We start from the raw sequence: 21,405 nt of genomic DNA, 5'->3' as shown, positions 1-21,405 counted from the left end.
CATATGCTATAACCTGTAATGTTCCCGCTCATGATCACCTCATATTTGTATTACAACTCCTGTAGATGTCTGAATCGTAATATGCAAGTTTTAACAATTTCCTTCCCTATCAATCATGCGTCTTCTGAGATTGATGTCATGTTGCCTAGAATTATGAAACCATTCCTTTAGATTCCCCAAGACGATTATTAATCTGTTGTCGATAGCCTATCCAAAAATGTCACAACGTTGTGACGACAATTCTCCCGACGACCACAATATGTTAATGATGAAATTAACGCTATGGAACTTGATTTGGCACCTAAAATCTGTAACGACCCTTCTCAAATATTATGGTTCCAAAATCCCTCTGTGTACAGATGTCTTCTAGCAACGAAAGTGAACATCCTCTACTACCGTTGCCCAATTTGAGAGATTTGCAAAAATGTTACTGCTTCGTCCTCCAAAACAAACACTTTTCTTACTCAATGGATGTAAAGCATGCAATTTTCCCATTTTCTTTTACTTTACTATGTTGAACTCTACTCTGAAAATTTCTTATCGATGTCCCCTTCTTTCAGATTGACCATTTGTTTTGATTGTCTCTAATTTATCGGTGCTTTATTCTTTGCAAACAATATTTATATTCCAAACTTCCTATCTTTGTTTTTGTTGTCTAAAGACCATTGACATCGAGTGAAATCTTAATATATCTGATGAAGGATTCTTTCATATTGTTTTGCCTCTGTTTTTCATGTAGTATATGCCTGAACCATTTAATATCACTTCATATTCACTATCGTATTTTGTATTTACATGCCCATGCTTCATCTCTAGTCATACGTTTATTTTGTCTCCTTTCGTTCTATGATTTGTCCTCGTAAGTTTTTGTTATAGCTCAGTACCTTGGCTTCATATCATCATCGCTATTGAGCATATTGTGGATTGACTAGTGTAGTATATTATTCTCAATAATCTTCATGGTCCTGTCTCAAATTTCAGAACTAAGTATCACTGCTCTTCTATTTTGATAGTCATAGTCTTCACTGGTATTGGAACAAATATGTATGTATGTAGCACAATTTTGTTCTGTATGAATGCTACCAAACATGCTTTTAGTGTTGCTTTCTGCTGTACAAGTCTAGCTTCTACTGTAATAGTTTTGACATTGATATTCACATGCATAGACTCACGATGATGGAATGTTTTATATAGAAATATCCCAAACGCGTGATGACTAGAAATTTTGCGTGAACATGTAGTGGATATGATTCAATTCATATTTACGCATAATAATTTCCAACACATAGGCACACTGGATAACATGTCTTCTGGTGTCGTTGCACCCAACTTTAACACAAGAGCATCAACTCAATCCAAACACACTTGTCGTTGTCCTGACTTTGATGAGGATGGAAATATGAAAAGCTTTCACTTCCATGCGAGTGCTCGATAAGCTGGAGATTAAACAATATTATGCGATTGATTTCCTTGACCCTTTCAAGAAATCTAACCCGATCGTTATAAATTCCACTATTATTAAACCTCACAGGCTGGCAAGACTTTTAGCTCTGATACCACTGAAATATCCCAAATGCGTAATGACTCTAGAAATTTTGAGCGAACATGTAGTGGATGCAGTTCAATTCATATTTATGCATAATAATTCCCAACACATAGGCACACTGGATAACACATCTTCTGGTGCCGCTGAACCCAACTTCAATGCAGGACCATCAGCTCAATCCGAACACACTTGTCGTCGTTTTGACTTTGATGAGGACAGAAATATGAAAAGCTTTCACTTCCATGCTAGTGCTCAGTAAGCTAGAGATTAAACAATATTCTGCGATTGATTTCCTTGACCCTTTCCAGAAATCTAACCCAATCGTTATAAATTCCACTGCTATTAAACCTCACAGGCTAGTAAGACCGTTAGCTCTAATACCACTGAAATATCCCAAATGAATATTGACCCAATTTTTCTTTCTCCAGATAACGTTCAGAACATAAGCATGTGAAGTTGCATTATAAAACCAATAATATAAACCCTAGGAAATATCCCCAATAGATATTTACCCGGTTGTTTCCTCAAAACTGATATTCAAAACTTAAACCATAGGTAGATGTATTACGAAACAGCAATAGAAACCAGTAGATTCTCCAATAGATATAAACCCATTCTTTTCAAAAATAACATACAGGAATTCAAGCACATGAAAATGTGTTACAAACCAACAATACAAAACCAGTAAACTCTCATAAAATTCCTCAAAAACATGTTATTGCATTATACAACAGCAATACAATAACCTACATTCAGAATCCAATCTTACACACAATTTTATAGTCAAATTGAACACTACGAGAAGAACCTATAAGTGCATACGAGACAGTTGAAGTGATGTCTCCATGGACAATGGGTTTGCGCCCATTGTCTGTCAGTACAAGGGGGCTACGTCCTCACACTGGCTGAAAGCTGAAGCTTTCCTGAATAACTCTCGTACGAGAGAACTAAAATCTGAATTCATAAATCAAGCATGCCAAATGAAAGAGTCTCTTCTCCTTTTATCCTCACTTTTGTGACTCTTCGACTCCCCTCCTGGCTTTTTGTCTTATCTCTCCTTGTCCTTTTTAGCCCACTTTATCATATTAAATTGACCTTTTATATTTTGAGTCCACACTCTCCAAGTCAATTTTAATATTATATATAATATGTCTTTAACTTTTCTAATGGTCCCAAAAAGGGGACATTACACTCACATACAAGGGTTTTATTATTTTCTTGCTTTTGTTATTAGCTAGCTACTATCGTTTGCATTTTATGATCTGTAATTCTTTGTTATTATTGGTTATACTAGGGTTTCAAATTCAATGTTTTGGATTGAAATATGACATTGAGAAGCAAGAGAGTTGGTGACAAGCTTAGGGACACTGCTTGGAAGCTTGGAATCCAAACAGGACAAACAAGACTAGAAATATCTTATTATTGTAGGATGGATATGATAGGAATCAGGAGACATCAACCACCTCAAGTATTATTTGTACAGATGCCTAGAAAAGAGGTTTCACTTTGTGATAAAGTGGAGCTCGAGATTATGCAAGAGGTTAATCTCCTTTCTTCATTTAAGGAAAAGCAAACTGGGTGGCAGATCTAGCAGCCAAACAATAAACCAAAAGCAAGGCATCCATTGGGGCTTCATTGGATGCAACTGCACCTGATATGCCTGAGGAAGATATTCATTTTGCAGAAATAATTTGTAGAATAATACTGTGGATTTGTTAATAACTGATTCCTGATATTGCACAGCAGCTCTATTTCTTCTTTGAACATTTATAAGCAGACAAATGCGATTGTACAAAACAACAGTCATAACAAATTCAAGTCATAAGCAGATTCTACCTTGGTCTACTTAAATGCAATCAATTTGTATAAAAAAATCATTGAGGCTTACATTTATTTTAAATGTTATTTTAAATGGATAAAGGTGGATCAATTAGGTGGATTATCCACTTACAAAACCATGTTTAGGAATAATAAACAATGTACAATTGATTGTACAGATTCTGGAGCTGTTCACGCATCTTCCTTATTGTTATCTTTTCTCATGACTCACAGTAGATTAATGAACAGAGCCTTAGCATATACCTCAATTCGATCTAGTAGTGCTGGGCTTGCCCTTCCAGTTCTTATTGAATTGAAATTTGATTTCATTGCCTCCAAAGTCTTGTTCATCCTTTCCCTCTGAAAAGCCAGGATGCACATACATTTTAACTGGGCAGCTCATTTATTGAGAATTTAGTTTGACAGGCAATCTACATCAAATTTAAACTGGCAATTGTGATTTGATGCTTCATCATTCTGACAAGAAGATACATGAAGTTCAAATTAGATATACTTACAGCCTCTTTTTCTGTTAACTGCTTCTCCGCATATGTTTCTTCAGAAGTGGCACATCTGCACACACCTAATCTGAAGTAGAGGACTCATATTAGTGACTGCAACCTCCTACATTAGATCCATCTGGTGGGTTAAATAAACAGTCTTCATAGAATTAAAGATATGGAAGCTAAATACCTCACATTCCTTTTCTGGTGAAAATATCTGAGAATCAAAGGTTTTCCAAAGAATCCATCCTTAGATGCGAGGGACCTTATGGAATGGGTGGAGTTTCTTTGTGCAGAAATCGTTGCATGTCTACCATTTGATCCCGCAAATGGTTTTACCACATATCCAACACCTGAAAAGTGGCTGAAATATACTGATAAATTTGGATAGAAGGAAAAAGTCAAACAATATATTTCTTCTAGCAATAAGTACACATTTACAGTCATCTAGTACAGCACTGCAACAGTAACCATTCGTCATTTCCACAATCTCATTTGCACATCCCCCCACAGAATAGCTAAATACTCTTACCTCAATATCAACAAACTGAAAGGACTACTTTAAGTGCCAAATTACAAACTGAATAACCAAACTCTGAAAAGGAATAATGCTTAAAAGTAGAATATGTAGGCTAAAGACATGTCTGGCATTGCAATATTTTCTACTCTCTGTGAAATAGCGAAACCAAACTTAAATATATGGAATCTTTTGATAAAACCAACCATATTAACCAGAAGACGTAGAAATTTTTCATATTGAAATGAAAAATATGAGGGAGGAGACAGTATCAAATGAGCCTATGACTACTGAACAAAAACAATAGAACTCCTCCATTGTAGTCTAGATTGTACAGGTTTGCCCGGTCCCCGAGCTCAAGAAAGTTCCAAATGAAAAATAATTGAATGAGGGTCCCTTTGGTAGGAACTCGCCTTAAAAGCAATTTTCATCTAGATTGCAAGCAAAACCTAGGGCAACAGAGGGAACTTGCTTGAATTGCAGAACGCCAAACAAGAGTTGATGCTTAGCTTCTATATGTCACAAGCAAAGGAGTAAGGGATTGTCACTTAGCTTTGAAATAAATACGTAATGGTATTATGCTTTATGATCAAAAAAATTGTAACTGATGCTTTGCCAGTGAGGTCTCCTACTTGTACTAGGACCCAAATTATGCTTTATGAAATGGTGCATATGACTATTCTTGGTGGGCATATGACCATCATTGTTGCGCATCCATTCTAAAATGGCACATCTATACCTTAACTCCTGTGCATGTGTCCCAAATTTGGCCCAGGCTTCATATGAATTCATACCTGGGCATCCATGCTCTGTTTCTGCGCATATGTCCTCTGCAGACTTGTGCATACACAAAAGAGTACACTTCTGCTTGTGTTGTTCAAATATGGGTAGGTGATTCGGATACCCATTAGTCTTGTAGTCCTTTTCATGCTATCACAGTTAAAATCTGAGCCTGTTCAATGTGTCGACTGATCAGATCTTCGAACCTGACTTTGTATGGTCATAGTGGTGATGGGCTAAATCCTGCTTGTAATGTCAAGATGCTTTGGTGTGTGTGTTATGCAGATCAATTTGAAAAATGTCCAAGTGCTCTCGTAAGTCCTTGTTTAGTGATCATTATGTAGCGACCATAGGACCCCTGGGAGCACTAGTCTGTTTGTCCTGATGATTCGATGTTGCTCATGATTTCATTGCATTAGATATTTAATGTAAGATTATGTTAAATACCTCTTCATGTCTACATTGTTGGTGGATTCATATTATCACGTAGTTAACTAAGCATTGTTTATCAAAAAAAATTATTGTGGTTGTTTTGTATCTTGTTCCCGAGGGTACTTAGGCGAGGCATGACAAAGACCTGTAAGAAGGATCCTTTGAAACTTGTAAAGGCTAGATATGCATCATGAATGACTTCCATTAATCCATATAAAGAATAAGGTCTACTGGCTTGAGTTTACATAGCTCAAATTTCTAGCCATTAAATTTTCCAATCACCATCCTTGGAGTGCTCACCATTACTTGTGTAAACCTTTATTCACCGACACAAAGTTCCCAATCAAACAAAAGATTATTGCAAGGCCAAAATGGTCTCCCTTGCATGGATCTTAGCTAGAACCTAGCTTTAATACTAAGTGAAAGGAATAATGAAGATTTAATAAACTTTTACAAGATAAGCTATGCTAACAAAATATTTTGACACAAATTTTACCCTAGCAATCCTTTAGGGTAAAAGCCCAATACAATAGCACGACTCAGTGTATACTATGAACAAATAATGATCACAATTTAATAGAATTTCTCATGTGATAATTCCCCGGTATTAGAATGTGCTCCTTTGCTAACCTATTGTTCTATGAATTTCTTGATATCTCTTGATATCTCTTTATGTGTTTTTACAATTGCCATGAGCTTGCATTTATAGGAAAAGCTAATAAAAAACCATCAATTGATATTACAATAAAGTTGATACAGAACCATGGGCCATGACCTTTCATATTTTACATGTCTCCTCGTGTGCTACACATGACCCATCACACATTTGACACCTCACACCCCACACGACTCCTCATATACTAGACATGGATCCACAAACCCCAAACATGACTCCTCATGTTCCCCATGTAAGTCTTCACATCTCACACATGATTTCTCACATCCCAAACATGGTCTACATAACTTGAACATGACTCCTAATGTCTCATACTAGGGCACCACTGGGAAGGATGGGGTGCAGCACATACACAACACGAAGTACATGCAAAGTATACAACAAAAAACCTAACAAGATGAAGATGGCAACAAGGAGCTGCAAGCCTATAACACATCAAAACTTTGCACTCTATGTCATGGTTTCAGTAGAAAATTGCATTAATAATACATAAGTAAACGAGATTCCATGCTAATGAATCATTCATTGGAGTCTCTAAATTAATCAACTGTCATCACAACATACATGTAAACTCATAACAGAATGGGAGAACACCTAAGAGTCCTTGCAAACTATAATTCTACAATAATATGTTCAAAATATCACTTAAACCCATTTAATAGTGAAAATGAAGAGTGAACCATTGTTAGAATCTTACCTTGCCCTACTCCATTTCTTCTAGAGGATGCTTCTGGGCCTCTTGAGATTGAAGCAAACATGGAACCACTTGAAGCACATGAAAATGCAGATGACATTTTGACCTGCCAATGAGACAAAAAAGACGATTAAAACTACGCATGGTAGTCCAGTAGCATAGTGACAATCATAAAACAGTCGCTGCATCTACATCTTCTATAATCGGAGTGTGTTTCTTACAGGATTATAGTCATTCGAACTCAAAGGATTTCAAGGGAAAACAAACAACATGATTTGGTGTTCCCCGTGTGAGTCTTCACATCTCACACATGATTTCTCACATCAAACATGGTCTACATAACTTGAACATGACTCCTAATGTTTCATACTAGGGCACCACTAGGAAGGATGAGGTGCAACACATACACAACACGAAGTACATGCAAAGTATACAACTCAAAACCTAACAAGATGCAGATGGCAACAAGGAGCTGCAAGCCTATAACACGTCAAAAATTTGCACTCTATGTCATGGTTTCAGTAGAAAATTGCATTAATATTAGTATGGAATCTTGTTTACTTATGTATTATTAATGTAATTTTCTACTGAAACCGTGACATAGAGTGCAAAGTTTTGATGTGTTATAGGTTTGCAGCTCCTTGTTGCCATCTGCATCTTGTTAGGTTTTGAGTTGTATACTTCGTGTTGTGTATGTGTTGCACCCCATCCTTCCTAGTGGTGCCCTAGTATGAAACATTAGGAGTCATGTTCAAGTTATTTAGACCATGTTTGAGATGTGAGAAATCATGTGAGATGTGAAGACTCACATGGGGAACATGAGGAGTCATGTTTGGAGTATGTGGATCCATGTCTAGTATATAAGGAGTCATGTGTGAGAATTCATGTGTGAGATGTGAAGACTCGCATGGGGAACATGAGGAGTAATGTTTGGGCTATGTGGATCCATGTCTAGTATATGAGGAGTCATGTGTGGGGTGTGAGGTGTCAAATGTGGAACATGAGAAGTCAAGTGTGTTGTGTGATGGGTTGTGTGATTTCATCATAGTGCGTTTCTTACATGATTATAGTCATTCAAACTCAAAGGATTTCAAGGGAAAACAAACAACATTAGAAGTTTCAACAAACTATGAGAAAGTTATAATATCCAAAAATGATTGGACCATATCATGAGTAAATAGTTCTATAATGGATATACTGGAAGCCTCTGGCAAAGGATTGATATAGATAATGGAATGCATAACAGATTTTGAATCAAGACTTTTGCTCCTTATGTGAGAATGGTGCAGGAAAGAAGCATGATTTTTACAGATTTTTTCTTGCTCCTGAATTTTTAACCATATTCAAAATGAAATGCCTAGTCATGATTGCACTAAGTTAGGTATTTCATGCTCTTAGTATATACTTAATCCCACTCTTACCATATGACCTGAGTTGTTGAATATTATCAAGTCAAAAAAAAAATTAAACCTAGGGTCAAGTGAAATTTATTCAAATATACATCAGGTTCTTTCCAATATAGTCATTGATCCCTTACATTGAAGCTTCTTGTTAATGAAAAACTAATGAATAGTTCAACAAAATACAAACTCATATACACCCTATAAACATTTCAGAATTCTTCAATAAATGACCTTGAATGAAGACAAAAGAGCTCCATTACTATTTGACCTGATATAATAGAACACCTTTTCCAGCCTGAAAGGAACTTAAAAGTCATATTTATTTCCTATATTTTTTTACCTATGACAAGGAAATGGTCAAACTCAGAAAAATGTAAAAAACCTGAAGCCATCATTTTCAAAACATGCCACTAGCACTTAGTTTCAACTTTCAAGAGCAGTTGTTTGCTCAACTATTTCTAACACCTTCTCAGGGTTTCAAGCTAAAATATTTGGTTTTCTAAACATACCACTAGCACTTAGTTTCACGTTACAAAAGTAGTTCTTTGCTCAACCATTTCTTACACCTACATGGGTTTTCAAGCTAGAATATTTGGTTTTTGACATACAGCTCACATGCCAAACCACATATTTAAAGGGGTGGCTTTTTAAAAGAAAATGGCAAATAGGAGGAACCAAAAATTTAGTTCCACTCAAATCATCACATGAGATACACCATAATTTTGTCCATTGAATTCCTTGCCAATTTTTAGGATACAGCCCTCCTTGACACTTTGAGAGAGACAATATTGAGTTCCATTTTCAAAATATTACATGCAAGAGACCAGACTTCAAGTGTTTGTAAGTCTGGGAGTGGCGTACGGACAGGAAGCATAGTTGCCATAGCCATATTGATGTGCATGGGTTCAAGGGACAGGATATGTCCGATATATATGCACCATAAAGAAAAATCAAAATTTTGTCCAATAAACATGATTCTTCTAAGGTAATCTTTTCCCCTATTTTCTCAACAAGTATTTTAGCAAGTTCTATATTCTCTTCAAATTTGCTGCTTACTTCTTTGTCTGGATTTCTGGAAAATAGTCTATGGGGCTTTTGACCTTCATTTACTTTTTGTCACCCTATGGCGAGGAGGTGCCAAGAGAATTAAAGTATGTCCCCAATTTTTAAGATGACAATAAATTAAATTAATTTTTATTAACTTGTAAAAAAAAATATTCACAAGATGGCTTAATATTAATAAACTTAATTACATAATAATAAAACAGATGTCATTTTATTAAATGAAGTTCTCCAAATTCAGTCAGTCTAATATGCTAGATACTTCTTAGAGTTCTTTACAAGGAGAACAGTGGGGAAGAAGTAAGCAGGCTTTTGGATTTTATAATTTGTATGAAGCTTTGTATAGAGAAAATCTCTGTGGAGGCAAACCTGCAAAAGATTGAATGAAGAATCACGAAACTAGCTCTTCCAAAGTGGTGGATTTGCAACAAAAGTCTGTGAAATTTGTGAAGTATCCCTTGAAGACAAATTTGTAGATAAGTTGTATTAATAAAGATATTTGGCAATTTTAGTTCAGCAATAAAATTGAATACTTTGCCACAAAATAATATTATGAGAACTGGAAGGCACTAACTTTGGAATTTAATGCTGATGCTAAAGTTGTGATTAAAATATTCAAATGCTTAACAGGAGTATAGCTTATAATTGTTGAGGATTTGTTTATTTTTTGAGATGCTATTATTAAGCCAGTTCATATAAAGGTCATTTTATTCTAAATGGTAAAGTAAGCCCAATTACAGGATAAACAAGAGCAAATGTTTGATACTGATGCTTGGAGAGAAGGCTATTGTGGTTGGGAATAAATATTTCATACCATTGGCAATAATAGGGATTTTTAAAAGGTGACTGGTTATAGATGTCATGGTATGGGTCAATTGCATTATATTGAAGTTCTGATGTTGATGATGTTGTGGATGATACTTCAGAAAGTCACTATGAGGAGAAAGAAACTCTAGTCTTAGTACATGGTGTCACAACCTTACTGTTAGGAGCTTCTAATTATCAGCCATTGTAAGAGGATTGGTTAATGGCCAGCAAGTAACATGCTTTGTGGATAGGTGCAACTCACATTTTGTGAGTGAGAGCTTGGTAGCAAGAAGGGGATTGTCATTTGAGGAATTTTCAGGGCTTTATGTTAAGATAATAAGTGATTTGTGTGGAGATCTGTCCAAGAGCTAGCTCTAAGGGCAGTAGCCCTAGCAATGTTGTTTCTAATCAGTACCTTCCATGGTACCTCTCCCTGGGTAGCTTTAGTAATCCACTGGACTACTAAAGAGGTACCCTGAATTCTGAGATCCTTCAACCTCAATCCACCAACTTCCTTACCCATGGTGCACCAATTCTGTTTAACTGCATGTCTCTTCCTACTGCCCTTTCCATCAGACCACAAGAAATCTCTTATTTTCTCTGTGAACAGTTGCTCTGAGCATGATTAAAAAGCCACGCTGATGCATAGTAGATAGTGGAAGAAAAAAGGATTTTCTGACAGATTTGAAATCTACCTGCAAGTGAGAGGTATTGATTGTTCCATTTATCCATCTTATATCTATTTTCCCTTTAATCCATTCTCACATTTTTTTAAGATTTGCATTAACTGAAAAAGAGATTCCCAAGTAGCTCACCAAGTGGTTGGGGCCCCCCAAGCCAAAGAAAAATTATTGCACCAGGTAGGTGGTGTTTCATCCCCGCCTAGCATGATAGACTTAGGAAGCAAGACTCTACAACCTGATGCATTACAGAATATATCCAATTTACTCACACAATGGCATATATTTGCTTCTATCATTTCAATAATAATGGCAATATCATCTACAAACAGAATGTATGTTAGTTCTTCTCCATGACAATATGACACCTTTAACTTTTCTGGAGATTGTGTCATCCCTTGGTAGGTAAAATAATGCATCAGCTGCTATAACAAATAGAGCAGGTGCTAGTGGGCACCCATGCCTAATGGACAGTGTGAGATCAAACTGGTTGGATCTGTTACCATTGACTTCCACTGTAGTTATAGCCCCACTCATCAAGGTTAAGATCATTTGACAGAAGAAGTCAGGAAATCCCAGGCCTTCTAGCATCATCATAATGAATTTCCAGTCAATTCTATAGTAAGCTTTCTCATAATCCAACAGCATCATGCATACCTTCTGATCGGAGTCCTTGGCCCAATCTAGTGCCTCCCAACAAGTGACTAGATTTTCTAGGATATATCTCCCTTTTACAAAGCATGCTTGTGTTGGGCTGACTACCTGTGGTAGGATCTTTTCAATCCTCGGGGATAGCATCTTGGCAAGAATCTTATATGATACATTTAAAAGAGTTATTGGTCTCCAGTTTTTAATTAAAGTTTTGTCTCCTTTTGGGATAAGCTTAATGAGCCTAGAATTTATGTTGGATCCCAATGGTTTCTGCTCAATGACCTTAGAATATGCTTGTGGTAGGTCTTCTCCAACCTAATATATATTGTTTTTGTAGAATTCAACTGGCAGACCATCAGGCCCCGGGGCCCTATCATTACTCGTACACAAAATAGCATTCTTAATCTCCTCAATAGTGACATGTTTGTTTAGGAGGTTAGCATCTTCCTTTTTTACTTTCTGTAATACTTCCCGATCTCATTACTAGCAGATTCCAAATTTTGCCCATCCTCCTCCGAGGAGAAGAGTTTGGAGTAGTACAATGCAAAGACTTTGGGAATATCAGCTTGGGAGTTCAGATTGTTACTGTAATTACCCAAAAATGGTCTACTAAACTATAAGCCCCCTTTTCAGCATTTTCAATCTCTATGCTAGACCACCTTATGCCCTTAATCAATTTTGCATAACTATTTAATCAACTATCCTTGATAAAATGATCAAATAATATTTTATCCTATGATTTGACCATCTTAACCTAAATCTTTATTTTATTAGAAGAACATGTCCTGTTTTAATTAAATAAAAATCCCCGTTATATATGTGTGCACATAAGAGAAATTTCCTAATTTAAAAATAAAAGAAAAATGTTTTTTGTCTACACATTGAATCACACTTTTCAAGGCAGGCGGAATCCCATTTGCCTCTTAATCTCCTCCACTCATTCTTTTGCCTCTTAAACAGTCATTGATTTTGCCTCTTGAAAATCTTGAGCTCAAAGTCAAAATGAGAATAATTCTCCACCCTTGATTTTGCCTCTTCATCTCTATCGTCCAAATCTCTTTAAAAGGAGGCTCTCTCCTCACTCTCTCATATCTTATGTTCATGCTATTGTTATGTTCCTGCTTTGATTCTTTAATTCATGAGCACTTGAGCACTCACCTTGCACTCTTTCGTTCTTGCATATTAGATTAGTATTTCCTTTATTGCAATTAGCTTAAATCACATAGCTTATTAGGAGGATATGTAATCTTGATCTTGTTAGTTTAGTTTACTTTCCTTGTTCTTGCATTTTAGCTTAATCTTGCATCCATTCTAGTTCACTACTTGCATTGCATTCTCACTTGATTCTTGGATACTAGTGCTCTCATTGCTTGTTCTCTTTGAATCTTCCATTCCATGGTGGACCTTGCAAAGGTCTCCATCATTTGGTTTATTTGAGAGCCACCATCATTGTGATTCTTGCGTGTCATGGATAGGAAGTTATAAGCCGCCTTCCAAGCCTCCCAATCAATGGGATCCCTTGGATGTAATGGTTTATATAAATGTGCCTGTATACAATTTTGGGAAATAAAGTTCTAGCTCCATTTCTTTGCATTTTGGATTTCAGTATCGCAGGTTTTTCATTGTTTAATTTTTCCAGGTTGAAATATTGTACAACCTTTCACAAGTTTTTTGTGCGATATATCTCTATGTTACAGCCAATATTCGGTCAGTATCATTCTGTAACCTGTTAATTATCTAGAATATTGCCCTTGGTAGGGCAATTTATCACACGGTTTTGTGTTCTCTATCACCTATGGCTGAAATATTGCCTAGTGTGCAGAGAAACATCGTACAGTATTCTGGTGAACTATGAAATTCCATACAGATTTGTTGATGTTTCCTTCCAGTTTTTGATAGATTAGTTTGCTTCCATTTACTTGCATTTTGGATTTTCTAGTTTTTTACATCCTAACAAGTTTTCTTGCAAGTTTTGATTACTTATTTTGTGCCCTAACTTGTAGTTTTGTAGGGTTGCTTGCCAAAGAAGTTGTATTGCTAAGAATACAAACAAGTGGTTTTGTAGGTTGCCTTGGAGGAAAGCAAAAAAAGATATATCATTGTGCTTATTGCTTATATTGTGATTGTCGTTTATTAGCTTTCATTTCATTTCCTAGGCACTTAATAACTCATTAGTCAAGGTTCATATTGGTGGTAGGAGAGTATGCTCTTCTCTTTTTAAGGCAATCATAAATCTTGACCCATTAGTGTGAATCAAGAAGGTGAGTGGAGAGGTCACTGTTTAGGGACCCTAATTAACCCTTGCTTAGTGTGTATGGGAGAAGCATTTGGAGTAGGAGAGTATGCTCTTTGCCTTTTTGAGGTAAATCAGAAATCTTGACCTCCTTGTATTATCCATTTTGTGTTTAATCTCTTAGTGAGATTCGTACCTTTCGAGGGTCTTCCACTAAGGGAGAAATCTCATGGGAATGACCCAAGTGGGAACAAGCGAACCTCCTACTCCAACCCACTATAATCACAAAGCCCTTGGCAAAAACTAAAGTCTTCGAGGGGCATGGTATCTTCATTCACTCTAATGAGAACGCTCATGAGATTGCGACCATGGGGGAATTCTTGTTTGAATACTCTTGTGGCTGCAAGGCCTTAGTTTCATATTGGATGCAAGGGGGGTGTTATTAACAGAGCCCTTACTATGAGTATGATCTAGGATTAGAGGCCACCCTATTTTAGCCACTCAATATCTTTGTGCAAGATTGACCCAAGTGGATTACCTCGGTCACTGGAAGATTTGCCTCACCATAGTGTCCCTTCAGATGTGTTAATAGCACTCTATGATAAAGCCAATATCTATTGTGGGCAACTACTTTGTCTGAGTTGAAGGGGGCATCAAGTTGTGGGCAAAGGTATTAAGTAAAAGTCGTGTCCTTTAGGTAGAACTTGCTTGGTGTGTCTTCGTTTTGTGCTAGACCCGTGGAAATCTCTTGAACATACACATGATGGTAGCTTCAAGGCTTTTCCCTTGAGACTTCACAAGTGTTTGTATCATGCAAGGTTGCTTTGTCCCTTGCTTGATTGTTTGAAGACTACTCAGTGCATCAAATATTGCTTGATAAAACTTGATTTTTGGACAGTAACTTGTTGTCAAAATGCTGTCAAAACGTCTACCATTGTCAAAACATTAAAACAGCAAACAAAACTAGGTCTTTTAGGCAAAAGTTGGATCATTTTGCATTGCCAGTTTTCTCAGTCGTCTATTGTTTTGTGAATCGTATGACACTTTAGAGTGTCGCTTGTAGTACTAGAAAATATCATACGACCTTTTGGAATATTATTTGTCAGTTCTGTATAGTGTCAATTGCCTTCTAGTACATTATCGTTTGGCTTTATTACAGAATATCATCTATCGTTGAAACATCATCTGGCTTTAGGGGAAATATTGTCGGGCTGTCTCTCTATTGTCTGGTTCACTATGAAACATCGCCTGACTGTCACTCCTAGATCTGGTAGCTTGAAACTTGCTCTTAGTTGGTTAGGGCATCTTACACTTGACTTTTATGGTCTCTTAGTCTAAAACCAATGGGTTAGAGATTGTTATTTGATAAAAAGATTACTCAGACTTCCTTGGTTACACACTTGATTGGTAAGATTGTTCACTTGTCCGTATCTCTTTTTATCTCTCTTAGCTTGTTTTGGCTTTGATCTTTGCTTGTTCACAAAATCGTACATAGGGTATTTACCCGCAGCTTGGGCACTTTGTGGCAATTATCTTTGCTATCTCTTTTATCTCTCTTTTTCGTTATTTTTTGGACAAGTGAACATTTTACTCATCTAGTTTGCACATCAAGTTGTCTTTAGTCATCCTATTAGCTTTTACTCTCTTTCATGTTGGTAGCAACTAGGTACCGAATTCGTCTAGGAAAGCAGCCTCAAGTTAGCTTTAATGAGTTACCTTTGACTACTAGACATCAACATCATCAAGGAAAAGAACATCAAATGATCTTTGACGAATCACCTAAAGCAAATCTAGAAACTTGATTTGACCCTCTTGGTAGCATCTTTGAGACACCACTTACTTCACCTAGATCAGAAAATAGTCTCTCTTGCACAATGGTTAGAGAGGAACATGACAAGCGCATTTATGACCTTTTCATTCAACACGAAAGGCTTAGACAAAAGGACTTAGGAAAGCAAGCCAACATGGAAGAAGAAATAAGACGTTTAGCTCAACGACTCAATAATCAAAACTTTCAAAACTTTGGAAATGGTTCGCCTCCAAGTACACCTCCAAGATCACATCAGAATGCTAGATATGATTCACCTCCTAAGTCTTCACATACTAGACGTGCCTCACATGGCTCCCAACATGGTAATGACTCAGATCCTGAGATTACTAAAGATGAGATCCTACACTTTCAATAGGATGATCATTTACAAAGACTCATGAAGAAAACCTTGGAGCAAAATGGGGACCAATACTTTATGCATCTAGTCTCTGGAGGGGTAAAACTTCCACACAACTTTGATATTGACAAATTGATTCAAAAGGAGGAACCCACACCCTTTGGAAATAATGGACAAGCAAATGGAAAAAATACAAGAAGAATGCACAGCCATGAAGATGGAACAAAGCAAATCTAAGACATCTTTCACACTTGAGTCCATATTTGCTCTAGCTTTTGACAAGAGTTTGTACATGATTCCATTCCCACGAGATGTTGAAATACCTAAGTATGACGGAAATGGTGACCCACGTGATCATGTTAGACAATTTTATGTCTTAAGTATGGAGTTCGTGCATGATCACACTTATCTCATGAGATTCTTCGCTAGGAGTCTTAATAGTCAAGCTATGGAGTGGTTGACAAAGATTACACCTCCACTCAAGTCCTTTGATGAACTTGTCCAAAGATTTATCCAACATTACTACTAAAATATTCAACATACAATTACTATGCTTGACCTATGTAACAACAACAAAAACCAAGAGAACTTTTTATCACATTTTTGCAAAGGTGGAGGAAGCTTTACTCACGTTATCCAAGATAGCTTCCTGAAAATGAAAAGATTGATATCTTTGTCAATAATCTTATACCTAAATTGCACTATGACCTTAGCAAACAACTATTCCTCACATTTGATGCTATGATAGAAAGTGTTTTTCGCATAGAGGATGTTTTGGTCAAAAAGGGAGAGATACATTGAACAAGGACAAATCCAACAATGGTAATGGAAATAACAAAGACAAGAATGATCCTTGGAACAAAAACAAGCATATGATGGAACGATGATCAAGACCTTAGTTACAAACAAAATCATCAGCTTACCAAATAACTCTAGACCTTATGAACCAAAGATAAAACCTAAGTGGTGGAACGATGATTATTACTGTGACTATCATAGAAACAAAGGTCATAAAACTGAAAATTACATAAGGTTGAAACATGTCATTCAAGATCTTATTGATAATGAAAAGGTGGGAGTTGATGGGTTTATGATAAACAAATATCACACAATTTTTAAGAAAGCTCTACCTAAGAATGAGAAAGGTGAAACATCTAAGAAAACAAATGGAGATACCAAAGTCAACTACACTTGCACTAACAATGACAATGTGATACATATGCTTGAACTAGTTAATAACATGGTTAGACCTAGAGGTAATAAGCATGACTATGATTCAGACATTGATGAACCACCCAAGGTCATTTTTAGAGGGGTTGGCTCTTCTTCTATATGATCACGATCATACAACGATGACACTAGAAGCTCACATGAACACAAACCTTTGATTATTCTTAGAGGTGTTAATTCACCTTCACATGCTGAAAAATTGAATGTTGTCACAGAAGCCAACTAAAGGTCATCCTTAAGGCTCTCAACTCCTTTAAGCAGTCAATGTCTAAGAAAGTAGGGTCCTCTTCCAAGAAAGCATCTAATTCCTCTAAGTTGAGTTACAATCTTGTAGATTAGTTGCAAAGAACCCCTGCTTAGATTTCAATATTTGAGTTACTCGAGTTGTCACCTACACACAAGGACATCCTAGAGAAAGCACTACACGCAACTAGTGTCCCCAATAACATTAATACGGATCAATTCCAAACTATGGTCAGCCACATTGTTGCCCCTAGTTATCTCACATTCTCTGAAGCAGATGACAAATCCTAAGTCACCCACATAATCTTGTCTGGCACATTGAAGTTCAAATCTATAGAACCTGTGTCAAATGCATATTGATAGATGAAGGCATAGGGTTAAACATATGTTCTTTCAACTTGGTTAAGAAATTGGGTCTTTCTAAATCTACTATTGAACCTAGGAGAAAGATTACTATCAAAGCATATGATGAGGAAGAAAGATTGTTCTAAATCTACTATTGACCCTAGGAGAAAGTTTACTATCAAAGCATATGCTGACAAAGAAAGATCGTCCAAGGGGCTTGTGGTTCTGCTTATTCAAGTAGGTGATGTGGAGAAGGACATGGTCTTTCAAGTATTAGATATCCCTCTTGCTTACAACAACACTTTGCTAGGGAGACCATGGCTTCATCACATGCAAGTGGTACCGTCAACCTATCACCAATGCCTAAAGTTACCCTATAATGAAACAAGAGGTCTCTATTACTGGAGATAACTCAATGTCTATCAATACTCTCAATCAATCTTTGGTACCACACAATAGAGTTGTTGAAGAGAATAGGAGTACACTTGCTAAGTGTGAAAAGAAGTTGAAAATGTTGGATATTAAAATTGGAGAATATCGCATAGAATCTACTGCCACTATTCATGTTTCACTATGATCCTATGGTAAACCTTCATCTTCAGCTATAACACTCTATGGTACTTTTTTCCAATTGTCAATACCCTTGGAGGACGAAAATGAGGATAGAGCAATCAAGGAATGGATCTATAGGGAAGAAATTCCTGAAGAGGTTTTTCTTACTAATAAAATTTCTCCACATTAATATGGAAAGGGATATGAATTTCTGCCAAAATAAGATATCCACGTCATGGTCCTTTGAGTAACAAAAGACATGCTCTCGCAAAACCACAGTCATACAAATAGACGAAAATCTACATTTGAAACTGGATTGGGATTTTCTAATGCTAATACACAACCTCTTTTTGACCAAGCTCCTGATAGTTCTAGTGAATTTGACAAAGAGACTTTGCCTACTAATACTATTGAACAAGATGATGAAAACATTGTCCCTTCTACTGCTATTCTTTGGAATGAAAGAGCTCCACTAGAGCATGACGATGAAGCTTCTACATCCCATCAGCTTAATGACTCAGATGTTGAAGATCCCAATAGAGATAGAATTCAAAGAAACACTGCACACTTACTAGAGAGACATCATAGTACAGATTCGTATGAGTATGAATGGGATTCAACTTTAGTGGAATCTATAGAACTAGGGGTGGATGTGTCAGAAACAATAGCCCACCAAGATAAATGAGAGGGGGAGGGAGGGGGGAATCAGTTATTCAATAATTAAAACATTTATTCACCTTAAATAGTCTTAACCATTCAACCAAGGAAAACAACAACCATACAAAGATGCACATACACAATTACACTAGATATGGTTACTAAGGAAACCCTTGATCAGAGGGAAAACCCCGGTAGGAATGATGCAAACAAGATGATGTACTAATATAAATATTCCTTGTTAGAGGATGGACCCTTTTAGGAGTCAATTACAACATTTAGTACATATGAGTCCCTGTTAGGAGACTTTGAATCCTTGTTAGAAGATTCCAACCCTATTAGGAGTTGTGCCAACCCTGTTAGGAGTTGTAGAAGACAGAAGGACCCACTATCCAAACAGCTTTAGGGGCAAGATCACCAAACTCACTATCCAACTGATCTCTCAAATATTCCTTGCAGAATAATTGTTTGTACTGTACTTTAACTCCTTTCCTCTATCCTGTCAACCAGACCAATCACTGTCTAACCTTGTAGATGAGGTCACGAACCTCGGATCCGAGTATCAAACTTCAAATCACACAATGAAACCTCAGCAATGAAGTTTCCTTCACATTTTCTCTGCTCTGCTTATCTTCACATTCCACTCTTTGCAATCATTTGTACATCTCATCACCTCTCTCATTCTCATCTCTCATGATAAAAGAAAATGTCCTTCCTTTATACCGAATACATAAAACAATTCTCTGAGTCGGCTATTACACCTCAATTAATTATTATAGGACCTCATTAAGAACACATTACACTTAGCGATAACATTAATCTTCCATCTTGTAACTTGAATAACTTTCCGTACATGCAATATTATGAGGAGCGACCTTAGCCACGTCATCTCCAGAATGTCTTCTTCACATCTTTAACTTTAGCTTCTCAGAATAACAACTCTGCTAAGAGATATAACAAGTTTGCCTGAGCATGCCTCTGTAAACTCTATCTTAGAACAGTCTTCAACGAAACTTGCATAACTTCTTCCAGACTTAATATCTTATGCTTTTGAGGTTAGCTACATATACTAGACACTTAATAGTATCTCCCTTTAACCTCGCTTAGTGGAAGTACTCAACGATCTATCTGTACCAACTTGATCTTTCCACTGTTCTTTTGTCAGATACCACAGAAAACTGTTATGTTCACATCAATGACAAACACCGTCATGAATGTAACATATCATCATGATAATGATCTAATCAAGTTTCTATAATACTCCCCCATAAGAATATCATCAACATTCATGCTTCCAACAGTGACCCCCTTTGGCATTGATGGCAACATAGATGAAAAACATCTAGTTCCAAAAATAACAACTATAAAAGACTATCAAACTTTCTTTTCAAATCCTCTTCATCAATCATTCTTCCCAATTGATATGCTTAAATGTGCTCTATATCAAACTGTTTTTCCATGATGTACTCCCAAACTATTTTTCATGTTGCACCTCTCCCCCATTGACATCAATGTCAAAGGTTTCAGCAACCATCAATCTCAGTAACAACTGTCTCTGACCTGCTCAAGTGTCAAAAGACATTGTTAAAAACAATAGCCAACAAGAGTCCTAGATGACTCTGTTCATCACAGATACTTCCCCATACAGGAAGCATTAGCATTCAATCCAGACAAACAATAGTGCTCTGTTACACTAGACTGATGCACTCTTGCATCATCTACTCTGACGTAGTAAGGGGCATAACCCCTAGCATACCTCACAAATACTCAAAGGTCTCTTTGGGAAGAGGCTTAGAGAAAATATTTGCAATCTACTCTTTGGCACTTACTCCAATCTAATTTCCTTTTCTACAGCTTTCTCTCTCAATATGTGATACTTGATAGAAATGTGCTTAGTCTTAGAATGCAACACTGGATTCTTAGACATATTCACTATGCTTGTGTTGTCACAATGTATGACAATAGGTTCACTGAATTCTATCCTTATATCCTTCGCATCTGCTTCAACCAAACAACTTGATTACAATTGTTTTCTGCTATAACAAATTCTACTTCAGTTGTACTTTGTGAGGTATAGTCCTACTTCTTGCTTAGCCAAGAAACCAATCTTCCTCCAAGAAAGAAGGCTCCACCACTGGTGCTCTTTCTGTCATCCATACTACCTGCCCAATCAGCATCAGTATAAGAATATAAAGTGAAATAATTAGATCTCTCATACCACAATTCGAACTCTGGTGTTCCTTTCAGGTATCTAAATATACTTTTGACTGTTGCATAATGTGCTTCTCTGGGGTCAACTTGAAATCTTGCAACAATTCCAATTGCATTTGCTATGTCCAGCCTTGTGTGAGTCAAACATTGCAATCCTCCGATCATAGATCTATACTTCTTCTGCTCAATAGTAGGTG

General features: G+C 36.7%; 1 protein-coding gene across 8 annotated transcripts in view; it reads right to left on the bottom strand.

Annotated features, from left to right (window-relative positions):
• Window positions 1-21,405, bottom strand: part of RRF (ribosome recycling factor, chloroplast precursor) — a 135,606-nt gene that overhangs the window by 71,207 nt on the left and 42,994 nt on the right. For all 8 annotated transcript variants that reach the window (XM_089825884.1, XM_089825885.1, XM_089825889.1 and 5 more), the window contains 4 exons: window positions 6,970-7,072; window positions 4,058-4,220; window positions 3,883-3,952; window positions 3,629-3,724 (listed from right to left, as the gene is read on the bottom strand). In XM_089825884.1, coding sequence (XP_089682010.1) covers window positions 3,629-3,724; window positions 3,883-3,952; window positions 4,058-4,220; window positions 6,970-7,066 — 426 coding nt within the window. In that variant the 5' untranslated portion in view covers window positions 7,067-7,072. The remainder of the gene's footprint in view (window positions 1-3,628; window positions 3,725-3,882; window positions 3,953-4,057; window positions 4,221-6,969; window positions 7,073-21,405) is intronic.

Source organism: Cupressus sempervirens, chromosome 4 (genome assembly GCF_028749045.1).
Source record: "Cupressus sempervirens isolate cs-2001-9-10 chromosome 4, ASM2874904v1, whole genome shotgun sequence".
In the NCBI taxonomy this organism is placed as follows: Eukaryota; Viridiplantae; Streptophyta; class Pinopsida; order Cupressales; family Cupressaceae; genus Cupressus; species Cupressus sempervirens.
This window is presented reverse-complemented; position numbering and strand designations above follow the sequence as displayed.